General features: G+C 47.3%; 1 protein-coding gene across 4 annotated transcripts in view; it reads right to left on the bottom strand.

Annotated features, from left to right (window-relative positions):
- The window catches only part of FNDC3A (fibronectin type III domain containing 3A), a 230,249-nt gene that overhangs the window by 180,136 nt on the left and 23,817 nt on the right, over positions 1-26,296 (bottom strand). For all 4 annotated transcript variants that reach the window (XM_059729433.1, XM_014608361.3, XM_059729476.1 and 1 more), the window contains one exon: positions 4,220-4,348. In XM_059729433.1, the coding sequence (XP_059585416.1) occupies positions 4,220-4,318 (99 nt within the window). In that variant the 5' untranslated portion in view covers positions 4,319-4,348. The remainder of the gene's footprint in view (positions 1-4,219; positions 4,349-26,296) is intronic.

The following is a 26,296-nucleotide window of genomic DNA, read 5'->3' as shown; positions in this document are numbered from 1 at the left end:
TAAAGGGCAGCGTGGCTTTCCACTGCCCTTTGAAAAGCAATCGGGTTCTCTGGTGGTATCAAAGGGGCTACACTTTAAGCAGTACCAGAAAACATGATAATATTTAAAGGGTGGTAGGGAAGCAGGGCTATTCCTAAGGTTTCTGTAGGGCAGGGGGATAGCTTTGATTGCTGCCTCCCCCAAAACCTGCAGAACTGGATTGTTCCCTGGGCCTAAGGCTGGGCACTAACACTTGCTGGTGTTCTAGCTATAAGCATGTGGCCTCTCTCAGCTGTCACGGCACAGGCAGGCTTTAGCAGCTATGAGGGTGTGGGGGCAGACCCCTCCAGCCAGAACATCAGCCAAGGAGCAACCATACCAGCCAAAAAAGCTGGACTTGTGTTGGTCCTGCAGCTGGGACAGCCCCCATGCTCAGTCCCACTGATCAGGCAGGGATTAGCCCTCCAGGTGCCACTGATCAGCTGCCCCCTTGGCCAATCCATGTCCAGTCCCCTCAATCTAAGACTGGGAAGAAGGCAGCATCGCTGGGTGCCTTGACAGCTCAGTGCTGGGTGAGCTACCAGGCAGGAGAAAAGGAAGAGCCAGGGACTGTGGGGTACTGGTGACAGGAACCCTTTTACACTACAAGTAAGCATACGGACATTACAAGTGGTGGTAGAAAAGAACAGGGAAATTACTCTTGGAAAGAGCTAGTGGTTTGTGGCAGAAGCACTAGGTTTGAATGCATGTATGCTCATTGTTTAAGGCAGGAAAAAGGCATTTTTCCCTGGACAAATGTCCAACTTATCCACAGGGCTGGACTAAAACATATGCTTATATTGTGACAGCATATGTTTCATGGCATCGATGAAGTTTACGGCTAAAGCTATGAGGTGTCATATTTATCTAAAAAAAAGACAGACAGTGCTGCATATAAAGAAAGAGCACATACACTTACAGTGCCATAAAAAAGTTTTAAGAATTAAAGAATATATTCCAAAAATCAAATCAAATATGCAGAACCACCCAGTGTCTGACCACAGGTGTCAAGTGGGCGAGCTACTGATGGAATATTGCCTTTAGTTATAAATTTTCTGACTTCTGAAACTTCCAGGCATAAAAGCATTTTTCATTTAGTCTATGCTGGTTTCTAAATTGCTACAAGTATTAAATGCTTCCCGTAATGGTCCCTGACATCATGAATAAATGCATTTGCAAATTCTTTAAAGGAGTCATGTATTACATGCAGAGGAAAAAAGGATAATAAGATCAATTCATAGTATAATATTTCTTAATCTTTGTGGAAAACTAATTTGTAGCCAGGTCTGTTGTAATTTTGAGCTATTGTAAAATTAAAAAATAAATTATCTTTCTAACTGACTATACTACTTGAAAAAAAAAAAATCAAGAGGACTGACACCTTTTGTAGACTTTTTATTTACTAAACCTGTGAAATGTAAAATTTGAAGAGTTATATTCAACTTTTCGGTGCGACTGCCCTTTAAGGATAGCTACTCTATGAACTGCAAAACATTTCTTCTTTAATTTTTACTGTGGTTCATGGTTCAAATTCTAAGTGGTCTCTGTGTTTAATTTTCTTCTTCCTCTTTCACTCCTAATCCCTCTTAATAGAGAAGGGTCTGAAATATGCTTCTCTTTAATGAAATTCCCTAAAAACCATACTCAAATTCAGATTCCTCTGAATACTGGAGTCTATCCCTGAACAAACTGTGCGAAAAGGCAGAATTTTCAGACATTTCTCGAGCTAGATGAAGAGGGGTAACTTATGCGAAGAAAAAACAAGCCAAAAAATAAGACCCAAAAAAATAAAAGTCAGTATTGTGCCCAAAAGAGGAAGTCAGAGAAGCAGGGGAGGAGGATGGGTAATATAAATTCTAACTGGCTTCCATCTAAAATATCAAAAAATAATTTGGATCAATATTTCCACTCTGTAGGCAAGCAAAGGTTTCAAAGGCAAAGACTGGGATCTAGTATCTATCTGGAGTACACAGGTGCTAACTGCAAATCAAAATACAATATACCTTACATCTGCGCTCAGTCACAGAGATATCAGGATTGTCTTGCCTATGATTTTCATCATCTCTGCTAAAGAGAATTTAGGTATTTTTCATAGTAGGAAGATTTTCAAATAATAGGATCATAGAAAGGTAGAGCTAGAAGGGACCTCAACAGCTCATGTAGTCCAACCTTCGTCAAGATGGGACCTTCCCTATCTAAACTATCTTAGACAGGCATCTGTCTAGCCTAGAGGTTTCTCAACCTTTTTAGATTCAAGGCACCCCTCCAACTGTTAGCTCCTAGTTTTCAGCTGTTTTCTTTTAACTATGGAAAATAGAGCATTTTTTTCTTTTGCAAAGAACTCTGATCACAACAGGTTAGCATATTTAACACTATGGATTATTTGAAATGCTGAGTTTGTCTTATGAATCAGTTTGCACACCTCACAGTGTTTGGCATCCTGTGGCAGCCTTGAAAGCATCTTACAGCACCCTGACTGAGAATCCCATATCTAGCCTATTTTTAAAACTGCATGAACCACCAAGCACAATGGCCGAAACATCAAAAACAATCTAGTTTACCACTGGTAAAGCAGGGAAACAAGGGCATTGTCAGTGACCCATCACCAAAAGGACAGTTATTAAAATGTCACATTTCCCACATAGCAAATTTTTGCATAAATTTCATACGACATGGAACTGGAAGAAATCTCATGGATCACTGAGTCCACTCCCGTGGTCCTAAAGGCAGGAATTCTAATATAATAAAAGCCTTAGTCTGTCTGTAATGCGATTGGCTGGCCCAGGCCATAACAAAGACATGAGGTGGCAGAGGTGGTCAGGAGTGCAATGTGGCGCAGCATGGCGCACTTCCCATGGCCGCGTGGTGCATTGTCTGCCATGGGGCACAGCATACTCCCTGTCACAGGGCACTCCCTGCAGTGGGCTGTGGCTGCGTGGAACACTTCCTGCCATGGGATTCAGTGTGCTGCCTGCCGGCATGGCTGGATGTGGAAGGACTCAGGGCAAGGGGGCACGTGCCCCCCCCCCCCTTCGGCTCCGCCATGCTGCAGCCCTGGATGAGCCGCTGGACTCCGATTGCCCCATGACCCAGCTCAGCTGGGTCCCCGTTCATGGTGACTGGGCCCCAGTCGGGCTGGGTTGTGGGGCAATTGTAGCCTGGTGGCTCCTCCAGGCATGCAGTGACGGGGAGCCAAGGGGAGAGGGGCTGTGATCCCCCAGTCTATGCAGGGGGAAAGGGTGGGCTGCAGCTGTGGGCTGTGCTCAGCCTCTGCTCCATGCCTTGCTGTCACTGCATTGACAGCAGTACGGCACAGTGCCATGCGAGTCCTGCTGCTGGACAGGCTGGGCAGTGAGGCACATGGTACTGTGCTGCTGTCAATGAAGCAGCAGCAGCAAGGCATGGACAAAGGCTGAGCACAGCCCACAGCTGCAGCCCACACAAGCTGGGGGGCCACAGGCTGCGCCCCTGGATGAACTGTGGGGCTCTGATTGCCCCATGACCTGGCCCATTCACTGGGGCCCTGGCCAAGCTATGGGACAATTGGAACCCAGCGCCTCCTTCAGAGGTGTGGTGCAGGGGAAGGGGTGGTAGGCCCAGACCCAAAAAGGGGGGGAAGTGGGCCTGGACCCAGACCTGAAAGTGGGGGGGACCGGACATGGGCCTGTGTCCCTGCCTGCCCATCATTCTTGATGGGCAAATTTGCTAGTATAATATAATCCTGTTCAGGTACTTATCAAACTCTGTCTTGAAACCAATTATTTTGGGCCTTACTATTCTTATTGGAAAGCTGTTACAAAATCTCACTGCTCTAGTAGTTAGAAATTTTTTTCTAAGTTTATTTACCATCAATTTATACCCATTTCTGCTTGTGCCAATATTGTCCGTTACCTTAAATAATCTTAGCCATCCCTTGTGTTTACAACTGCACCTCCCAAATGCTTTTATAGACATCAATTGTATGCTTCCCTCAGCTTTTATACTGCTAGATTAAAAAAAGCCAGGCTATTTTAGTCTTCTCCTCTAAGACAGGATCTTCATTCCCCCAGTCCTTCTAAGAACTCTCCTCTGTACCTGGTTTAGTTTGGCTTAATCTTTCCTAAGCATGAACGGCCGGAACTATATACAGTATTCCAGATGAAGTATTAGTATTTTGTGTATTGGTACTAGAGCTAGAACAAAGATAATGAAATACTCTTACCTGTTGTGCTCCATCCCCACTAACAATAGAAGCAGGTAGAAGAGGAATTTCACTATTTATAATCTGAGTGGTATCCAGTAACGGCGGGTGCTCAGCCATAATTGATACTACATTAATTCACAGGATCACCTATAAAGAAAATACCAGTTATATGATGTGTATATATATTTGAAGTAGTAAAAAGAGCCCTTTGTAGCATCTTCTAAAACGGTGTTAAATATTAAAAAGACAATCTTACCAAAGTAAATGCACTTTAACACACCTCACAAGAACACTTCCCAAAAGATAGCTTTCAGAATTTTGTGAAGTGCTACCTTAAGTTATACTTAGTCACATTTTACCCTTTCTAGTGGACACTGGCGACACATAGGGGGTGCATGCGGGTGCATGTGCACCCCCTGAGATTGGCTACCGCTGTGCAGTTGTAGATCACCACCCTCTCCCCCGCACCGTGACCACCTGCAGGAGGTTCCTGCTCCGCCTACCCTTGCCGCCTAAATCACCATGGTCACCTGCGGGCGGTCTCTGCTCGCCACCACCACCAATGCCTGCAGGAGGTCACTGTGCCCCACCAGCCTCAGGAGGCATGAGGCTTTCATGCTAGTGGATGAACCATATGAAGGTTTGAGTCTATTACAATCACTGAGCTAACAAAGCTGAGTTTAACTTAGGCAACACAGTCTCATTGGTTTAAAATGCAGAGATCCCCAAGTTGATCCTCACCATCAACATTGTATTATACTAGAAAGGCTTGAAAAGTGCACAGATGCTTTACAAATACATCTGTAAAAGAGAACTAATACACCATATGTAAGCCAATCTAACATCAACCTTGATAGCCAAAGAATTTGAGGTCTCAGTAGTGATTCTGATGCCTTATCACCAATTTGCTATACTAATTTAATATAATAAAACTGCACACTATTGTTGCACATCAGATTTTTTTATTTTAATTACAAGAGTATATTCAATAAAGTTACAAGCCAGAAGAAAAAAAAACAAAACCTATAGTACATTAGTCAACAGTGATGGAGAGAGACAGTGCATGTTTTATTCATGACTGCAAAAAAGAAACCCCACGTGTAATTTTTAAATCACATACTTCGGTAACATTATGTGCAAAGTCATTTGTAGCTCAAAAGCAGAAATTTGTGTATCAATATTTTATACCCTACGGTGACCATGTGAAACATTCAGTTTTATCTCCTATATAAATTTTATTGATGTAATTTTGGAATATTTAGAATTCTTGTGTTTTATGAAAACAAGCAACTACAAGGCAGAGGTAGCAAGATGACAGAAAAGAAGTCTTCAGAAGTCTCAGATTAATATTTCCAAGATGTAAACTTCTAACACAGTGATAAAAACAGGGCTGATGTTTACTATTCACAGTATTTTATATAATTTCATTTTAATAAACTTCAAAAATGTCTATTAGAATTAAGAGAAAATCCCATCAGAGAGCTTGGGAACTGACAAAAAAGGCTTAGTAATGTTTGGCTCCTTAAAGCTAAGTTCTAACTAAACTAAGTATCTGGAGATACTTATCTGGCTGACCAAGTACAAATAACCAAGAGATCAACATTTCAACTTGTTTATACCTTACCAGGCTGAGACCGTGGACTGGAGTTTGGCATGCAGAGTCTTCATGAAAACAGAAGATACAGGTTTAAGATGTGAAGAATAATTTTAAAGGCTTTATTTAATATTAAAGCACAATTATTCTGTTTAAAACACAAATGTAACCTTATTGACATCTGTTCTCACAGGCTCAGCTCTCCTACAAATGTTACTAGAGTAAAGTGAACAACTTATGAAATTACTTTAAATTTAGCAAGCAAATAAAAGGGTAGCATTTAATTTGCACAGGTTAAAGTTGATGACAATAAAAAAAGAATAAAAACCACTTAAAAATGAACATAGTTCCTTAAGATAGAGGCCCCAGCAGTGGAGGAGGGAGTAGGGCTAGGGCTGGGGCCAGCCGGAGTGGGGCACAGGATGGAGTAGTGAGCAGCTCATCCAGGGGGTATGGCTCCCGCTGCTACGCACGCCCTGGGAGGCTGGGGGGGTGGGGAATGTGTGGCCCCAGATCTGTACATGGTGTGAGGGCAGGCTGCTGCTGTGGGCTGGAGCAGCGCAGTGCTCTTCCTGGTAGGGAGCTAGGCTGGACTGCACTCGGGGCAGGTGGCAACAGCAATTCTATCAGCCAATTGGATAAAAACACCAAAAAGCCCTACTGAATTCCTGATTGATATAGACATTGGACGAGTCAGGTCAAACTAATGTGATGCCTCTTTTGGACATGCACTGTACTCAGTGCAGGGATGTGCTGAACTGAAAGTAAGTGCCAGGTTTTTTGGGTTTTTTTTTTTTGTTTTTTTTTTACTTTAAGCAGCCAAAATCATAACTGAAAGTCTGAAGATAAGACCAAGCATGCGAAGAGTGATAAATAAGTAAAAGATATGGACTGTTTGGTAAGCAAGATGTAAACAAACTGTGTTTTTATGACCAAACAAAATTAAACAATTAGAAACAAAGAATAAGGGATGGACATATAAGATGAAGAATTCTCCTGGGAATGATCAACCCCAAGAAAGGACTTAAGAATGTAGAGAATCAGTTAAACAGGAGCTCCAGTGTTATGCTGTGACCCAAGGGTTAACGCAATCCTTGGATGTACAGAACCTAAAGTAGTAAGAGGCTTCTCTTTCTCTCTCCAGCATTGAGTGCAGTCATTACTTGAATGCTTTGGACAGCTTTAGCATCCTTAAATATGGCATGAAATGTATAACTGATTTGAATACGTCAGGGTCAGAGCTTTACTATATGAAATTTCTCCTCATTATTTGGGTGATGCAACTGCCACTTAATTTCAGATAGTTTTTCAATACTCAATAACCAGGAAAAGTGACTTCTGAAATATGAAATGAAGAAGTTGTATACATTATTCAACTTGGTTGCTACTCTCAAACAAGACAGGCAATATCCACTAAAGAGAAAGCATTATGTTCACCTGCACAGGTACAGGTAGTGTCATATTATAAATGGAATTAGACCTCACAAAGCTATATCAAAACATCACGTACTATGCTGGCCCTTTCATTACAGCTGGAGTTCCTTGGGCTGTGACCCAACAACTAGAATTTTTAGATTGTAGGATAAATTAGGACAGACAAGTTATTTCTCTATGTGGTTCCTCCAACAGTTACGTAACTGGGGTGTTTTCAGATGTCCAATTTGTACACATGTTCCACTGAAGAAATGACCTGAAGATTGAAGACATTGCCTGAGTCCACTGCCTTGACCAGACAGGATGATGACCAGGGACCTTGGTTTTCTCTGATTAAATCTGAAAACTGGAGATTTAAAAAATAAAAATAAAAAAAATCCAAAATCCACATTTTCCCCCTGATCAAAATGATATATATTAGTGGTGTTTCATTTTGATTATGGAAAAATGTGGATTTTGGGTTACTGTTTTTAAATATGAAAATTGGGGTTTTGTTTTTTTTTTTAAATCAGAGAAAACCAAGATCCCCGATGACACAGATCATTCAGTCTATATATGTACCTCAGCCATCCTTGTGACTCAAGTATATGGGGGTATAGGACTAATATGGCAGCTTCACTGCATGTATTCCATTGAGACACATCCAAGCAGCAGACTACATAGGAGATGCATGCTTGGAACCTAGCTACAGAGCAGACTGCAGTACTGTTCTATGGAAAGAGACACCCAAAACAGGTGCATAGTAGTGCACAGGCTGGACTGGTGTTTGTATTTATAAAAACAAGGATATTTTTCAGGAAGGCCTCTGAAGCTACGTGCAGCCCTGCTAAACAAGCTTTAATACAGTCAGAAGTCAGAGCACTGAAGATACAATAACAGAGAAGAATGCAATTCAAAAACTACTTAGTAAGCCTGTGTGTGGAAACACATTCACTTTTTATTTCACTAAAGAGGCAAATAATTTTTTAGACCATTTAATTGGTTTAATTCTGTGCATGTAGGTAGTAAAGCCTCTACTAGCATCTAATGAATTAAATACTCTCTCTTTACCACTAAAATGAAATCTGAAGAAAAATGTGCCTCACTGAATAAGTTAGGATGCAGACATACAATACACTTATATCAATGTAAGACTCATGTCCAGAATAGAGATATGACCAGCTTTCTAAAGCTATAATGTTTCTGTAGCTGTGATGATTGAGGAAATATGCAAAAAGCAATTTTTTTTATAATTACCTTTTGTTAGATCAAAAGTTTACCTCCCTCTTCATTTTTAAGGAGCCGTTTTGATAAGGTGTTAAAAGTAATTGTTCCACCTAGTACTTAAACTTGGGCTGAATCTGCTTTGTCGTCAGACCTGAGAAAAGACATTTTTTGTCCAAAAGCCTGTGTAACACTTCTCACAATTATGCATTTAAGACAATAATAGATATAATTACCAATCAAATCTTGCAACTCTCCAGAAGCAGCTGTCCACAGTAGGTGTTATTACATAAGCTCACCACTGGGTGGAAGCGGACTAGTAACAGCCTGCTTACACTGGGTAAATGCAGGGGTGGGCAATTATTTGGGCCTGCAGGCCTCTTAAGGAGTTTTTGGAAACTGTCATAGGCTGGGTCAGCACCCTTTCCCCCCCACAGCAGCTCACCAAGCCTCCCTATGCGTGATGGGGCTTCACATGGGCAACTGGTGCCTCCCGAGTCTGGGGGGAGCACCCACAGAACCTGGCAGCAGGGACGGCACGTGTCCCTGTGCCCCACCTACCAGTCACCTATGGGGCTTCAGGTGGGTGGCAGCTTCAGTAGGACCACCACCAACACTGCTTCCAGGTTGCCTTTCCACCCCAAGGAGGGGCTGGAGCTGCTGCCCAGCTTCAGCAATGGTAACATCTGGGTATGGAGGCAGCAACCAGGCAGAAGCTAAAACCAGGACCTGGTGGTGGAGGCAGCCACATCCTCCTGGCCACTACAGAGGCCTTCTTGCTGCTGTTACCCAGAATCTGCCCCATGGCTCTCCTCCCCACAGCCACTAGTACACAGCCTCAGCCCCGGCCCATGCGGAGGGGGGAAGGGGTCAGGTTCCCTGCAGTGCCTGCTCCAGACATGATGAGCAGCGGTGGCAGCTGGGAAGAAGCTGCTGCTCAGCAGGGGAAGGGGAGGAAAAAAGCGGGGCCCGGCTGCCTTTCCTTCGCCACTGCTGGGTTCTGCTTGCTGCCGCTGCCTGGAGCCCACACTGGAGCTGCCTTGCAGCTCCTTGCCCTGCTGCTGTCGCCTCACTGGGCCCAGGGGCGGCACTGGTGGTGGAGAGGAGAGCCCTGGCACAGGCTCTGGGTGGCAGCAGAGAGAAGGGCCTAGCAGCGGCAAGGGGAAGAGGGCTGGGCCCTGCTTTCCCCCCCCCCCCCCCCCGCACCAAGCAGCAGCTTCTGCCCAGATGCCACAGCTGGGGTGGACAGGTCCAAAGCAGATGTTACAGAGGCCCCAACCCCTTACATAGGGTGGGCTGGGGCCAGGTCTCCGCACTCAGCCCAGGGCTTGGGCCCAGTTTGTGTGGGTCTTGACCAGTCTCCACAGGGCTGGCAGCAGTGGCAGTCAGAAAGAGTTGCCACTGGTGGGAAATGGAGTCTGACTGCAGAGCTGCCCCAAGTCTGCTGTGCACACAGGGGCAGTGGGATGTGCTAAGGGCCGGATGGCACCTGGGCCAGCAGGACTGAGGGACCTGCCACAGGCCAGACAAAGTCTGTCTGTGGGCTGGATCTAGCTCACAGGCTGTATTTTGCCCACCCCTGGGTAAATGGCCACCCAGTAATGAAACAGACTACAGCTGTGGGCTTACAATGTGTATACCAGTGTACAGGCACTCCCGACTTTTGAAGGAGTAACTTTACCCTGGAACAGAGTTGTCTGTTCTACAGCAGCGTAGGGCAGATAACAAATGGTGCATTTAAAACTTGTGTAAACATGAATTAAGAAGAAAACTAATAGAAGAATGCATAGGGAGGGTCTGGCATAAGATTAGCCAATTCCTCTATTCTAACAGATGTTGAAACTGTTCAGGAACTAGTAGAAAGATGAACATAAGGCCAGAGGCACAAACAGAAGCTTGAGCATGAAATGACCAAAAAGCTATTGGTTTAGATACTGGTGAGAAGCACACAAATTCTTCCATGATTCTTGTTACAGCTTCATGAGAGAATATAATGGAATTGTCAACTATGAAGTGAAAAGCACTGCAGCAGCAACACCTTATGCCATACTGAGAGCATTTCTAGACAGTCCCATGGAATTTAGTGACAATACATAGTTCAGTATGCCTGATAGTGTGGAGTAAAGAGAAGCATGATGTCAATTACTCCATGCCCGATATATTCCATTTAGAAAGATTTCTCTTCCTTGGAGACTCCTTTCTGCTACTGAATAAAATGAACTGGACCAGTAATAAAGCATGGCCTTTCTAAACCTGACATGTATCAAAATGCCATGCTGTCAGATACAGGAAGAAAAGTTAGAATTACTTATTATCCCATTGGTTTGAGTCAAGGTCTGGCCTGAGAGGTAGATGAAGAACAGTGGATATCCCGCAGCCGCTGGAGCCAGAATGGTGATGGTCACATGGAGATTACTACTGAATTGTTTGCCCTATGGATTCTCCTAAAGATTTTTCTACTGGCAATAATGGAAATACCGGTCAAGTCAATTGATGAATGTAAGTGTTAATAGGAACAAAATTTGTAATTTTCTCCATTGACTGTACCACTGAACCATTCATATGGATGCATGCTGAGACTATTGAAGTCTTCTGAATACCCAGCATCTAGATTTGTTAGGTTGATCTGCTGGTGTATAATAAATCCAGAGTGTTTTTTTTACATCAATACACAGCATTACATTGTACTCTCTCACATAAAGCACCCCCCCCAAAATTCAGTTGCTGAAAATTGGGGTGCATGTTATAAGCAAGGAGTATAGTAATAGTTTCAGTCTCTCTCAAAGGAAATAAAAAATTATGTTGCACCTGCTGCACTGGAGTCAGCACAATGGGCAAGCAGGGTCAGCTGGGCAGATGTTGACATTTTCTCTTTCCCCTAAAAAACCATCTGTGCATTATCAGAGACTGTTAAATACCTAGAGAAGCAGCTCCTATAAAGTGATGGGAAGCAATGGAAAAGGGGGAGCTAGATTTAAGTAATTAATCAGCATGTAGGTGTCAAGTGCCTTGTCTGACCCTGAACATTAGGCAGTGTAGGGTAATATAGAAAATGTGACTTCATAAGCATAGCAACAGTATAAACCAATCAACATTAACCACAACGCAGACAAGTCTGCACGTGTCTTCAACTTGTTAGTGGAGAAAGAAAAAAAAAAACTAGTTTAAACCAGTCTGTAACAGCAAGGTCATGACCTGGCTACATGACTCGCTCACAAACAAAATGGCAGACTGGAACCATTTTGTTCTTCCCCTTCAGCCACAAACTGGGAAAGAGCAAATTCAGATTGGACATCAGCAAAAAATTCTTCCCCGTGAGGGTTGCCAAAATATGGAATACGTTTCCAAGGGAGGTGGTGCTGTCCCCTTCCTTGGGGGTGTTTACAAGGAGATTGACCCCAGCCAGGCGTGTGTCCATCGGACCCAGCACTCATTCCTGCCCTGGGCAGGGGGTCGGACTCGATGATCTAATAGGTCGCTTCCGACTCCAACATAGATGATGAAAATGCATTTAATCAACGATGGACCCTTTGCCGACCTAGAAAAGAAAAGGAGCAGAAGGTCTTCTTTTCAGCCTTTGACATTTACATGAGGGTTCATACAACCACTGCTGAATGGAGTATAGGGAAACTGACCTAAACTGACCAGAGAAATCTGAAGCTCACTATTTTCCCTTTTTGTTGCAGGTAAACAGACTTGTAGGGCCTAAAGATTCCCAGGCCACTCTTTCAGTAACAGTAGTCAACCATCTTCTTTGATGAGAGCATTGCTCTCAAATGATCAGTCTTCCATTGTAATTCCTGGGAATATGAGATAACAAGAATTCTGCAGCCAAGAGCAGCATCTCATTATTATGGCAGAATGCAAAACTGCATTCAAAGACATCTGCAAAGATTACCTTGCCTTAATTTAAAAAAAAGATCACAAACAACTCTTTGTAGTCTCATGGCAGTTTGTTACTGTATTCTGCATATTTGTAATAATAAACTAGTTGGTCCACAAGTAGTCTGAACTTCAAGATTATGTTACTGGAAAATAGCTTTTCCTGGCAACAAAGTCACAGTAGTTCATGCCTTTGGCAGCCAATACAGCTTCTGGCTGTTGCTACTTCTTTTGCCAGTGACTGTTGCACCTATCTCCAATTCCCTTGTGGCAAGTAATAGCTTTCCATAGCACCTGGTAGAATAACAATTTATTTCTGCTTTTTTACAGGTAGATATAATAAGAGCAGGAATCTACCATATCATCCAAAGAGGTAAAAAATGTACCTCATTTTTGGCAAGGGTTACTTTGGTATCGACTCATGGAGAACATCCAATGGTCTAAACAAAGGTTTTGTTAACCTTCATCAAGAAGATCCTGGAGAGTATATACAACAGTTTTTAGCAATTTCTGTAAAATTCTACAAGCACAAGGGACTTGAAGGTAAGAAAGACTAATTTTACTGCCTTGACTAGACAAGATGACAACTAGAGCTAGAGAAATTCCATGGGAAGTAGAAGGAAAGGACTCCTTTTCCTTCAGTTGTTCCTGTGCATAGATCTATTCTGTACCAGTATCATATTTACTCCTTTATAAATCCTTCAGGTGGTTAATGCAGGAACCCCAGCAGGTGCAATAAAGTCACGCTGTCTAGTGCACAGTAATGGAAGTGACTCAAGCAAGGAGTGGTGCCAAAGCACATGCATATGATTATACAGATTTATACAATATTGTGACAGACTAGACCCCCCTTTCAGAATTTAACTAAGTTAGTCTTAGTCACAAGTAAGCAGGTGAAGCCTTGTCACAAATCATAGAATCATAAAGAGTTTAACAGTTCCAAGTTCAAGTGGTAGAACAATAGATATAGAGTACTTAGAAATCTACCCTTGCTCATGAGCACAACTAACAATCAGTGCCATCCCAGCAATGATCTCCATTTCTACTTCTGTACCAGGTGTAAATCTGCAGCTACTAACAGAGATTCAAACAGACTTGTGTTGCTAGCTCAGCCAATGCACTATACTGGACTAATAACAAGGAGAACAGTGGGAGATCTCAGCTCAGTCCTGACATAAAACAGTCATATGGTATCAGAGTATTGCGTACTAAAGGCAGGTTTGGTGTGGACGGCAGTTGCTCACTCAGTGCCCTCGGAGTAAGAATTGAGAGATTCTGCACTCGGAACCCTAGTACTAGGATGCTTAGGAAGGAGTTCGGATTGATGCCAGTGTCAAGTCATGTGCCAGAAGTCCAGTACGTGTACTGTGACAAGGAGTCTCCCAAATTTTGGGGAAAGTTGGATAAACCAACCTAATTTTGAAAAGGGTGGAGAAGGTTAAAGTATCCTTCTTCTCCTCCAGACTGCTTAACATTTCCCTCACAATCCTTCTTAATACAAGATTTTGAAGAAATCTTGGAAAAGTTCCCTGGAGGCTACTGAAGCTGAACTCAAGACAACCCCTATGACCTGCTGTATTTGTGGAAGGGGTGGTCACAGGGCCAGGATCCCTCACACCCAACAGAATGATCCATGAGTAATGTGTTCAGAGATGAACCTTCTTGAATTTTGTCCATCTTGTTAGAAAAACCTACAAATATTACACTGGTAGCACTGCATAGTGACTCTGCCCCTTTAAAGGGGTCTGCCAGCTTGCAAAAGCAGCCTGCAAGTGGTGAGGGGGCTAAAGAGGGCCCTATCTGACTAGGGAAAAGACTGGGCTTAACTGGGAGATAAGCCAAGGCCCCAGAAAGGAACAGGCAGTAAAATCTAGAAAGCTGCTTAGAGGAAACATCATCAGGCAGACAGGCTATAGCTGAAGCAGGCTGCAGGTGGGGCAGGAGGCAGCCAGGGGCCACATGATCAGGGATGGGTCTGGGCTTAGATAGGGTGGCTAGGGACAGATATTCAAAAAGCCTGAGCCTGAATTGATTAAATTTTTGCAGGTTAGTCTAATCTGCCTAGACTGAATCAGTTTTCAACAGTACAGACATTTCTTCTGGACTGAAGAAATGCAGGCACATGCCTGCAGTGGCTCAATCTGGAAGCTGGGGGGCCCTAGAGCAGCCCTCCCTTCTCTTCCACACTGCTGAGCTGAGTGGGGGGGTATGGCCAAGCCCTAGCAGGACCTCTGATTAGGGAAGGGTCTAAACCCCCACCCTGGCCTGCACAGTCCCAGGCTCTCTCTACTTGGTGCTCAAGGGATGGGAGAGTTGCCAGACCCTAGCCCTGGGCTAGCACTCCGAGGCAAAAGGGGTGTGTGCAGTGCATGCATCTGTTGATGATATTGAGCTTTTCAATCTCCCTCTCCCTGCTTCTTCATGCTGTCTACAGCAAACCTTACAGGCAAGCCAGCAGGGGACTAACACCACAAAGTTTATCACACCCCATCAACAAAACAAGAGTCTGTCTCATTAGTTCCAGCTCTTCTTAAACAGCTTTTTCCAAGAAAGGAACAGAGAGATATTACCAGCTTACCTGTTGATTAGCTCCAAAAAGCCCTAAATGGACACTGTCCTGTCTCAGTCAAATTGGAGACACACACCTCTCAGCATTAGCTAGCAAACCACATGTTGGCTAGGGTCCATGTGGCTGGAGTCCATGCTATGGGAAATGGGAGGAAGGGAGGGAGAGCAGTGAGAAGGCAGGCAGGTCCTGCTGTACCTGCAGTCTCTCCCAGAGCTCTGGCTAGGGAGAAGAGGGGCAGGCCCAGCCCTGTTCTCAGGAACAGAAAGCACGGTCAAGGGCTGCAAAGCATCTCGATGCTAGGGGGCTCTGGTTTAACTTGAACTAGGAGAGGGCCTGGGACAGATGTTGTATAAACCAGTTTGACCCAAATCAGTTAAGTCGGACACTGAATTCAACCAGGTTTATCTTAAACCAGTTTCAGCCATTTTGAAACTGGTTTGTGTGTAATGAACTTATGGGCTAGGGACAGACATTTAAAAACCCTGAACCTGAACTGATTCAATCTTTGCAGGTTAGCCTAACCTGGCTAGGCTGAACTGGTTTGGTAACCAGGCAGACATCCCAGAAATGCAGGCACATGCCTGCAGTGGCTCTGGCTAGAAGCTGGAAGGGGCGGGGAAGGCATGCTAAAACAGCCCTCCCTTCCTTCCACAGCTGAGGGGGGCATGGCCAGGCTCTGGCAGGACACTTCAATTAAGGAGAGGTTCACCCCACTCCTGAGCAGCCCAGCAGGAAGGGTTTAATCACCCCTAACTCAGTGTTTATCATCGAATTAAGAAAACATTACCAGCTATCTGCCGATTCCATTTTTATCCTGCGTGCCACGGCTTGGAGGCAGCCAGCATGTGGCCTGCTAGCTAAAGCTGAGAGGTGTCTGAGAGGGACTGGGGGGGAAATGCCTGCTTAGCAGAGTAGGGGGGAGGGAGTAGAAGCTAGGCTGGGGCGGGCAATTTTTTTGGGATGAGGGCCACTTACTGAGTTGTGGCAAGCCATTGAGGGCCACATTACAGGCAGCCAGGGGCAGATATATATTAAATTTTCTGAATTTTTAGGGGCCCTGAGGGCCAGACAGAATAGCCTGGTGGGCCAGATCCAGCCCGCGCGCCACATTTTGCCCACCCCTGAGCTAGGCAGACACCTGCAGATACTGCTGGAGCTGGAGCCTGGGAGCAGATGGGTGGGACCAGCTCTGCTGTGGAGCAGAGCACCCCGCCCAGCCCAGACAGCATGCTGGGGGAGTCTGATTTAATTTAAACCAGCAAGGGGTCTGGGACAGACATTGCATAAAAACTGGTTTGACTCAAATCGGTTAAGTCTGATACTACATTCAACCAGGTTCTTCTCTGTCGCAGAGCACAGAGGTGCCCTGCTCCTAGAGAGGGGAAACTGCCAGGGAGAGAGCCCTGGTAGGGAATAATGAGCACAGCTGTGGGTTGCCTGGGGCAACCAAGAAGTCAGCTGACCAGAAGGGGCAAGGCCTGGCCCTCAAAGCCCAGGAGCAGAGGCCTGAAGCAGTTCCCTGCCAGCAGCCAGAGCGGCAGGAGCTCCTGGAGTTAGGATGCGAGGAGAAGCCTAACAGCAAGTATAGCTTGACCAGAGTTGAGCAATGCTGTTATAGCCAGAGGGCGTGTGTTTGAGTTATAGCCAGGAGGCTCGAGTTTGTGTTGTTATGTATTACACCAGTGGCTAGGGTGAGGCTATAAGGAGTTGGAGGAGACCTCATTGGGGTCTCACAATGAAGTGTGAGGACCCCAGTGCCAGAGCGGGCGCAGCATACTCAGGGGGAACCCACAGCAGCATGGGGAGCCCGGAGCCAGTGCGGGCGCAGCTTGTGGGGTCCATAGACTCCAGCCCCAGAGAGGGGCATTTGAGAAGCCCAAGTTGGGCACAGCGAGCCCCAGAGAGGGGAGCGCCTTATTGAGAAGCCCAAGCGTGGGCACGGCGAGCCCCAGAGAGGGGAGCGCCTTATTGAGAAGCCCAAGCGTGGGCCCGGCGAGCCCCAGACAGGGGGTGTCATGGAGAAGCCCCAGTGTGGGAGTGGCAAACCCCTGGAGGGGCACTACTGAGAAGCCCAGTGTGGGCGTGGCAAGCCCCAGTGAGGGGGTGCTGTGGAGAAACCCCAGTGCGGGTGTGGCGAGCCCCAGAGAAAGGGGTACTACTGAGAAGCCCCAGGGCAGGTGTGGCGAGCCCTTGAGGAAGGCCTAGGATGGCAGTAAACCCTGGAGAAGGGCGGAGTACAGCGGTAAACCCCAGCGAGAAGGGGTAGTAGTGCGGTGAGCCCTGGAGAAAGGGGGTAGCAGTGCGGTGGGCCTGAGAGACAGGTGGCATAACCGAGAAGTCCCAGAGTGAGCACAGAAGTCCCTAGGAGAGGGGCGGCTTTATTGAGAAGGACCCTGAGGGGCGACACTACAGAGAAGGCCCAGAGTGGGCGTAGAGAGCCCTAGGAAGAGGGCAGCATTGGGGAGAGCCCCAAGAGAGGGGCAGCATTCTAGAGAAGTCCCAGAGTGGGCACAGAAGGCCCCAGGAGAGGGGCGGCTTTGTCAAGAGAGTACAGAGGAGGCCCCAGAGAGCGGGCGAGCATATTCGACAGACCAACGTCCATCCCAACTGCGAGGCTTGGGGCGTGGTATCAGGGGAGGTTGGAGCCATGCGTAGCCCATAAGGCCAGGGTGCCCGGGAAGCACCCATCATACAGGGAGACCCCCGAGGAATCCGGGAAGTCAGGGGGATGGAGGTCCCAACTAACCGTGCCCAAGGAGACGCAAGGCAGCCTCCCAACCTTATCTAACCATCAAAGACGTGGCAGGCGAGAAATAGAGGGTGCCCTTGGGCCAACCTGGCACGGAGAGGGGGCCTTAAGGAGATCACGGCCCTCCTGTAGGACCCCGCCGTGACATTCTCAAACTTTATGTGCACTGAACATCTGTTCTGTTACAGGTTTAAACCAGTTTGCGTGTAATGTCTGTCCCTAGCCGGTATGAGCCCAGGTCCCTGAACTGAGCCAGCATTAGGCCACAGAGCCTGCTGGGGGAACATCTTCTCAGCATGATAGCTCCAGCTCCTGATTGCCAGCACAGAGAGTACAGCCCACAGCAGTCTGGCCTTGAGAGTCACAAAGGAAGAAGCTCCAGACAGCAGGACAACAGCCAGGTTCTTGAGATGCTGGGGTAAGCAATCATACCAGCCTAGGGGAACAAGGGAGTAGTACCTGGGCAGAGAGTGTTGTATATGCAGGCAAGTGATAGTGGGTTGAAGACCAGACCCAGAGAGGGCTGCAGGTGCAGGAGGAACCACTGCTGGAAACAGAGCCCAAGGGGAGCAAGTCAAGCTATGGGGATCCCAAGTCACAACGGGCTGGGCCAGGTCCCAGGAGGGGCTGCAGCCAGGCCTCACCAGAGCAGGGTAGCCACAGAGGGTCGAGTGTGAGCTGGGCCAGGGGCGTTGGAAGCCTGTACTTTACTATGAACAGAGAGAGGGAGGGGGCAGGATGCCCATAACCTGGAGGGGCAAGTATGAGCCCAGAAGAAACTAGGAACTGGGAATGAAGCCAGTGGGTCTGAGAGCCCAGAGGGAAAGTATGACATCAGCAAGAGGCCAAGGAATCTAGCCCAGGAGGGGCAAGGACAGCTAGGGAAGAATAACCCAAGCATCTGTAAGGTTGAAAACTGCACTCTCCCACTGCTATGATCATAAACCTCAGTAGTGTCACTGGTGAGAAACCCCAGGGAAGTTTGAGTATAGTGTGCCCTAAAACCCCAGCTCCCACTGCATTGTGGGTTACCCCATGGAGGGGGAAGGCTAGGGAAGCACACTGACAGAAAAAACACTTGGAGGGTTCAAGCAAGCGAGAATCAAAGGATCCACAAGCCCAGGGCCCAGAAAGGGACTGGGACTGCAATCAGAGGATCCAAGAGTCCGAAAGATAGGGGCCACAGCCAAAGAGCAGGGCCCAGCCAATGGGTTGCAAGGGCATGGGAAGCTAGGGACTCATAGCCCGAAGGGCACAGAAGACAGAGTCAGTGACTAGCAGCCCAGGAGTGATGTGCAGGGTTAAGGGGTCTGGAGGTCTCAACTAGCTCAGCGCAGGGCCGGGGCTCAGGAGGGGCCAAAGGTTAAGAGAGGATTACTACTGGGAAAAAACAAAACAAACAAAAACAAAACCCCCCAAAAACAACAACAACCTGGTTAGGAACCTGCAGCCCAGAGAGAGGCAGGGTAAGGACCAGGGCCCCAGTGATGTAGTAAAGGCTAGGAGCAATGTACACGGGAATAACTGCACATCTGGGGAAGAGTGGGACCAGAAAGGTACAGAGCTCCAGTGAGGGTTCAGGAAAGAGCAGGACCAAAAGGGTCCAGAAGTCCAGAGAGAGACTGGGAGAAAGTAGGACCCACATGAGATCTGGGAGTCCAGTAGCCTAGAGAGGCAGGGAGAGTGATCAAAAGGTCCAGAGGCCTAGAGAGGGATCAAGGGGTTCAAAGGGCCTCGAGAGAGGCTAAGAATGGGACCAAGGGGTCTGAAAGCTCATAGAAGGGAATGTAAAGAGAACATCAGAGAAGGATGCCATCTGCGAGACTTGGGACACACTATAGGGGCAAAACAAAGCCATGCAATTAGCCCTTAAACAAGGCAATGACTGCAGAAACCAGGTAGTTATTAGGAGATCGGGTCTGGGAAGCTTTGAGGCAGCCTCTCTTTTATAACCATAAAATACATCAAAGGCGTGTCAGATAAGCAAAGGGGTGACTGACCCCAGAGAGCAAGCAGGGTAGAAAAAAAAAAGATAGGGTTTTTTTGGCCTCCAGGAGCTTACAGCCACCCCTGGAGGAGGCGCCTGCCACAATGGGCCAGAAAATATGAATCTCTCCTAAGCAAAGGCAAATGTGGAAATCAGAGTAATAAGTCTGACAGACCACATAATTTTAATATCCCAGATATTTAGGTGCAAGAGTCATGAAATTAAAATTAAAGTAACGATCAGGCATTCTCTCGCCAGCTTGTACACCCCCTTCTTTACTCACTACACAAGGATGACTACAGCATATAGACAGACTGAAAGAATACTTCTGACAAAGTCTCTGGCCTGAGACGCAATGGAGCACGCACATGTCGGCAATGGAATATACAGAGGAACTAGCACTAAAAAAAAAATAAAAATTACTGTTACTCAATTGTGTCTATTGCCCCCCCATCTTAAAAATCTTTTCCTCAGCACATCTACTACCTACATGTAGGCCTACTGTGGTTAGATGGCTTTCAGTATACTGTGTTTGTTGAAACTGCTGAAGTATTACGTTCTTGTACCAAGAATCTCTCAAATAAGCCTCTTCCTGAACCTGTTTAGCTACCATCCCTACAGGTAGCAGCAGTTTGGTTTCCCAAAGAGATCCCAAGATACCAGCAATGGATTACACATCTCATAGCCCACTCCCTCATTCTGATGGTTATTGGGGTTGTAATACATGTCAAGAGTCTCACAGATCACAGGTGACATGTACAGGGGCAGGGGAGCACATGCCCCCCTGAGATTGGCCCTCACTGGCTAGGGAGTGGAAGGAGACAGCTGGAACCCCCCCCCCCCCAGATTGTGGGGGTACCAAGAGAGGCACTTCTGGTTTTGCCACTGGCACTTCCGATTGGCTGCTGGGAGATCCCCTCCCCCAGTCTGCAATCAGCTGCTTATGCCCCCCAGTATCAGGAGGCACCAGTTGCCCATGTCACAGATTCATCCAGTTTTAAAAACAATAGCATGGGAAGAGAACCAAAACTCAAGTTAGGATTATAAAGTATGGCTGAAAGGGACCTCACAAGGTTATCTAGTCCAGCCCCTGCTCAAAGCAGGTCCTCGACTAAACCATTGCAGCAGTGTCTAACCTGCCCTTGAAGACCTGCAAAGTTGGAGATTCCACAGCTTCTCTAAGTAGCCTGCTTGACCACCCGCACAGTGAGAAAGTTCCTCCTAATCTTCAACTTAAAATTTCCTCTGCTGTAGTTTGAGGCCATTACTCCTAGTCCTGCCTCCTATGGCCACACTGAAAAGCTCATTTCCATCCTCTGTAACTCGCCCTCAAGGATTTGAAAGCTGTTATCAAATCTCCCCTCAGTCTTCTCTTTTGCCAACTAGATAACCCGAGTTCTTTCAACCTTTCCTCTAAAGTCTTGCTTCCCAATCTATTCACATCCTTCTTGAAGTACGGGGTCCAAAATTTGACACAGACACGAATAGAGCTAGGATTTTGAAAAAGGGGGTCAGCGGGTACAGTGTCATGTTTCATCCCATAACAAGTTTTTCCTCAATAATAATAAAAAAACCCCTAGAAATGTTACTAATGCCCCTTGGATACCTAGCATATATTGATCAATTTAAGATCCAAGGAAGAAAGAAAAAAAAAAAAAAATATAGCAGTCAGTGGCAGCTGACTGTTGGCACCAGGTGCCTACCCATCCTGGAGCTAAGGAGCTCCGCAACCAGTCCCGGCAATGAACAGAACTACTCCCTTCACCCTCACACGAGTCCCTCCAGACACTCCACCATGGCCCTAAAATGCTCCATGCTGCTCTTTATGTATTGCCTTCCGTCTCATATGCCCCCTGCCTCCACTGTTCACCATTATCCCATATACTGCATCCCTATGCTAAGCTCCACCCTATTATACCCAAATTGTTTCTGTTATCATCAGACCCCACTATTTCCCTTAAACCCCAGAGTCCTACCCTATCTCCTCACTGCCTCCATGAATACACTGCACCCTGCACAGACATCCCCATGATGCCCCAGCCGCCTAGCCACTCACACCACATTGAGCCCTCCTTTGCCCCTCTGAGCATTCAAATCTTTCTGTAGCCCCTCACATCCTGGGCCCCACTCACCCACAATCCCTCTTGCTCCTAACCCCTCCTTCACAGCCCATTTCAACTGCAGACACCCCCTCCTCAGCCCCATGCTCCACCTGCCGCCATGATGCTTCCCAGCCCCTACATGCCTCAAACGATCCTACGTCACAGACCCAACCCTCCCCACAAAAGGGCCTTGGTCCCATGACCTCCCCCATTCAGCCCTTCATGGTCCCTAGAAAGCCCCTTTTCCTCAAAACCTCTGCCAAACTGTCCCCCCACCTCTTATGGCCCCCAACCATTGAGGCAGGTGGGGACAGCTGCAAGTATCCCCCTTACCCACTGCTCTCCAACTACAACATGCCTACAGTTGGCTTCCACTGCCTTCTACCCTCAACATAGGGAAGCAGACAGTTGGGGGAGGACTTGCTTCAGCTGCTAGCACAGGGGCAGGCAATTATTTCAGGCAGAGGGCCACTTGAGTTTTGGCAAACCATCGAGGGACACATGACAGGCAGCCGGGGCAGATAAATATGTTTTCTACATTTTTAGGGGTCCCATGGGCCAGATGGAGTGGCCTGGCAGGGCCCACAGTCTGCATTTTGCCCACCCCTGTGCTAGCAGCACCCCTATCTAGGGAAACCTACCCCTCAGCCGCCAGTTTTATGCCACCTTAGTTAGGCTGCTGATCCAACCTCCCTTACCCATTGTAATGAATAACCCAGAGAAGGGTCACTGTGGTAACTTGCTTCTTCACCTCAACTTTGCAACTCCCTCCTGCCTCCAACTGCTGTACCGCTGTACAGCTGAGCCTGCTTTTAGCCCTGCCCCTTGCTGCCCTGTCCGATTTGTTGTGGGTTCAAATCCCCCAGGAACAAAGGCACTCAGTACAGGTTCCTGAGCAGCACACCTTCATTGGACATGCTGGGAGGTGAGCAAGAACAAATTTTCAGGACTAGGCAACAGAAAGGATGGTTGGGGGGGGGGGGGGGAAGGCTAGTTTGATTAGAGGAAGATCAAAAGCTGTTAACACCTATGGAATAGAAAGATTAGCAGAAAAATCAAGTAGATATTAATGCTATGAAGTACGCCAACTCCTGCAACTATCCCCAAAATGCAGCTGTCCCTGCTGTTGGTTTGTTTTAAACAAAGTGAAGCAGCGATCAAGACAGTGGTGCAACTGTACCCCCAAATCTCCTGGATCTACTGCTAGACAAAACACTGTTCCATGTACACCATGTGCTAAATACAGCAGAAGAAATACTTCTCTTGATTTGCAAGTGACACTCTTGCTAATACAATCCAGTATGCTGTTACTTTTTTTTTTTTTTTTTTTGCAAATGAGCACACTGTTAGCTCATATTCAGTTCATAGTCTACTGTAACTCCCACACCCTCCTTGGCAGTCCCGTAACCTAGCCAATTATTTCCTAGTTTGTTTTTATACATCCATTTCTCCCGTTCCAAGTGCAGGACTCATCACTGAATTTCATTTGATTGCAGACCGTTTTTCCAGTCATCTAGATCATTCTGGATCCTAGGCCTGCTCTCCAGAACACCTGCAAGTTAATCCAACTTGGTGTCATCTGCAGGTTTGCTAAGCATGCATTGAACCCCCATCATCCAAATCATTAATGAAGATGCTGAACAATACCAGATCCAGGAATTCCACTTGATACCTCCCTCCCAAATAGACATTGAGCCATTGTTGAGCACGATGATCCAATCAGTTGTGCATCCAATTTACAGTACTTCCATCTAGTTTGTACTTCCTTCACTTGTTCACAAGATTTCTTGTGAGAGACAGTGCCATAAGCCTTGCCAAATTGAAGGTATATTGCATCTGCTGCTCTCCCCACAGCCACAGAGCCTGTCAGCTTATAGAAGGAAATCAGGTTCATCAGGCAAGACTTGCACTTGATGAATCCATGCTGGCTTTTCCTGATCACGCTGTTTTCCTTAAGGAATCTGTTGTGAAGCACCTTAGAGGACCTGCTCCATGGTCTTACCAGGTATTGAGGTCAAACTAGCTGCTCCTTCTTCCCTTTCTTAAAGATGGACACTCAATTTGCACTTTTCCAGTCATCTGGAACCTCATCTGATCTCCCCAAGTTAAGCAGCTAACCCCAAGTACTGATACCTGATATTTAAGGAGACATATCGGTTGATACCAGTCTGATTTCCGATATAGCATGGAGAGCTGCCTCCAGCTGGTAAGTCCATTGTGGTGGAAGGGGAGGGGGGCAAATCAACCCTCCCACAGTGAGGGTGGGGGCAGGGGCCAGCACTGCCCAGCTAGTGCAGGGCAGGGAACAGAGGCACAGCTTGTTAGGGTGCAGGGGCTTGCACCTTGGAAGGGCATGTACCCCCCAGATCTGCGTGAAGCAAGTGGGTGGGCTGCAACTGCAGGCTGGAGCTGGGCACTTCTCGCCGGGGCTGGGCTAGGGGCGGGGACTATGGAGTGGGTTGGAGTCACTCCAAATTTTGCAGTAGCTCCCTCCCAGCATCTCAATGTGCCTGGCACAGCCTAGCTCAACACCTGCCTCCCTTCATGCAGGGTGCGGGACAGAGGCATGGTTTATTGGGGGTAGGGCGGGGGGCAGCTCCCTCCCAGCACATGGGTTGAGGTGGGGCTTGAGCTGGGAGGGAGCTATGGCAAAATCTGAGGTGGAGCCCCTTCCATACAGCCACTCTGAGCCCAGCCCCCAGCAAATAGAGCCCAGCTGCAGCCCACAGCTGCAGCCCACCTGCTCACCCTGCATAGATATGAGGGGCACATGTCACACCCCCCTCCCAAGGGGCACAGACCCCCCCGCCCCCTCCCAAGGGGTGCCACCCCCCACCCCCAACAAGCTGTGGCTCCATCCCACACCCCACCTGGGTAGTGCCTGCCCTGGCACCTCCCTCGCTGTGCAGTTGGGGGGGGGGGGGTGGATCTGCCCCCCCCCACGCCCCTTCCCTCCCTCTTCCCCTTCCACCGCAAACAGACCTACCAGCTGGAGGCAGCCCTCCACAATGCTGGGCTCTGCTCCTCACTGCCTGAGTGCTGTGCTGCAGCTGCACGCACACACTGACATTTAAATTGGCTAAATTATTGGCCCCATCAGGCTGATTTCCAATACAGCCAATTTTCTTTACATCAGCACTGATCCAATATTGGACTGATGTATCAGTGCACTTCTAAAAATTCTTACCCAGTTCCTTCAGTACCCCAGGGGACATCCCCTCTAGCCCTGCCAACTTGAAAACATTTAAGTAAACCCTAACCTGTTCTTTTGCTACTCTAGGCTGTTTGCTCCCTTTCCTATCCTTGCTGTCAACTGCAGTTGTCACCTGGTAGCGGTCCCAATTTGTGAGGGCTGAAGTGAAAAAGGCAATAAGTACTTCAGCCTTTTCTGCATCATCTTTAACTACACTGCATTCTACATTCTGTAAGGAACCATTGGTTTATCTGCTCTTCCTCTTACTTATGAGATCTGTTTAACATCTTCATCAGCAACTTGGACGCTGTCCAAGTTTGCTGATGACACTAAGATGTGGGGCAAGGTGGACACACTTGAAGGGAGAGAGAGGCTGCAACTAGATTTATACAGACTACAAAAGTGAGCAGATGAGAATAGGATGGGGTTCAACGTAGACAAATGCAGGGTGCTGCACCTTGGGAGAAGGAATCCACAGCATACATACAGGCTGGGGAGTTCTTCTCTTGAAAAGCACAGAGGCAGAAAGGGATCTTGGAGTCATTATTGACTCCAAGATGAACATGAGCTGCCAATGCTAGACCGCAGCCAGCAAGGCCAGCCATACCTTGTCATGCATCCAAAGGTGCATCTCAAGCTAGTCCAGAGAAGTGATACTCCCCCTCCATGTGACTTTGGTCAGACCGCAGTTGGAGTACTGTGTCCAGTACTGGGCGCCGCACTTCAAAAGGGATGTGGCCAGCCTGGAGAGGGTTCAGAGGAAGGCCACCCCCTTGGTGGGAGGGCAGCAGGACAGGCCCTACAAGGAGAGACCGAGGGATCTGAACCTGTTCAGCCTCAGCAAGAGGAGGCCGAGGGGGGACCTGGAAGCTGCTTACAAACTCATCAGGGGAAATCAACAGCAAATAGGTAGAGCCCTTTTCTCCCCAGCACCACCTGGGGTGACAAGGAACAGTGGTAATAAGCTGATGGAGAATAGGTTTAGGTTAGAGATCAGAAGGCAATATTTTACAGTTAGGGCGGCCAAAATCTGGAACCAGCTTCCCAGGGAAGTGGTCCTCACCCCTACCTTGGGCAAATTCAAGACGAGGTTGGATGATCACCTGTCTGGGGTCTTGTGAACCTAGCATTCATTCCTGCCTGTGGCAGGGGGTCAGGCTAGATGATCTGTTCAGGTCCCTCCTAGGGGGTGTGGCCCAACTCTACCTAGCTGCACAAGGATCTGGCAGGGGATTGGTGGGGGAGTGGTCATATGAATTGGCAATGCTCCCTGCTGCCAAAATTATCTGATCCACAGGGAGCCCTGGAGGCAAGATGCGATAGCTCTGCAGGCTGCATTTGGCCCATGGGCCGGAGGTTGAACACCCTTGTCTTAGAGAATT

Source organism: Alligator mississippiensis, chromosome 1 (assembly GCF_030867095.1).
Source record: "Alligator mississippiensis isolate rAllMis1 chromosome 1, rAllMis1, whole genome shotgun sequence".
Lineage (NCBI taxonomy): Eukaryota > Metazoa > Chordata > Crocodylia > Alligatoridae > Alligator > Alligator mississippiensis.
Note: the sequence above shows the minus strand (reverse complement) of the source record. Positions and strands in the feature narration are given on the sequence as shown.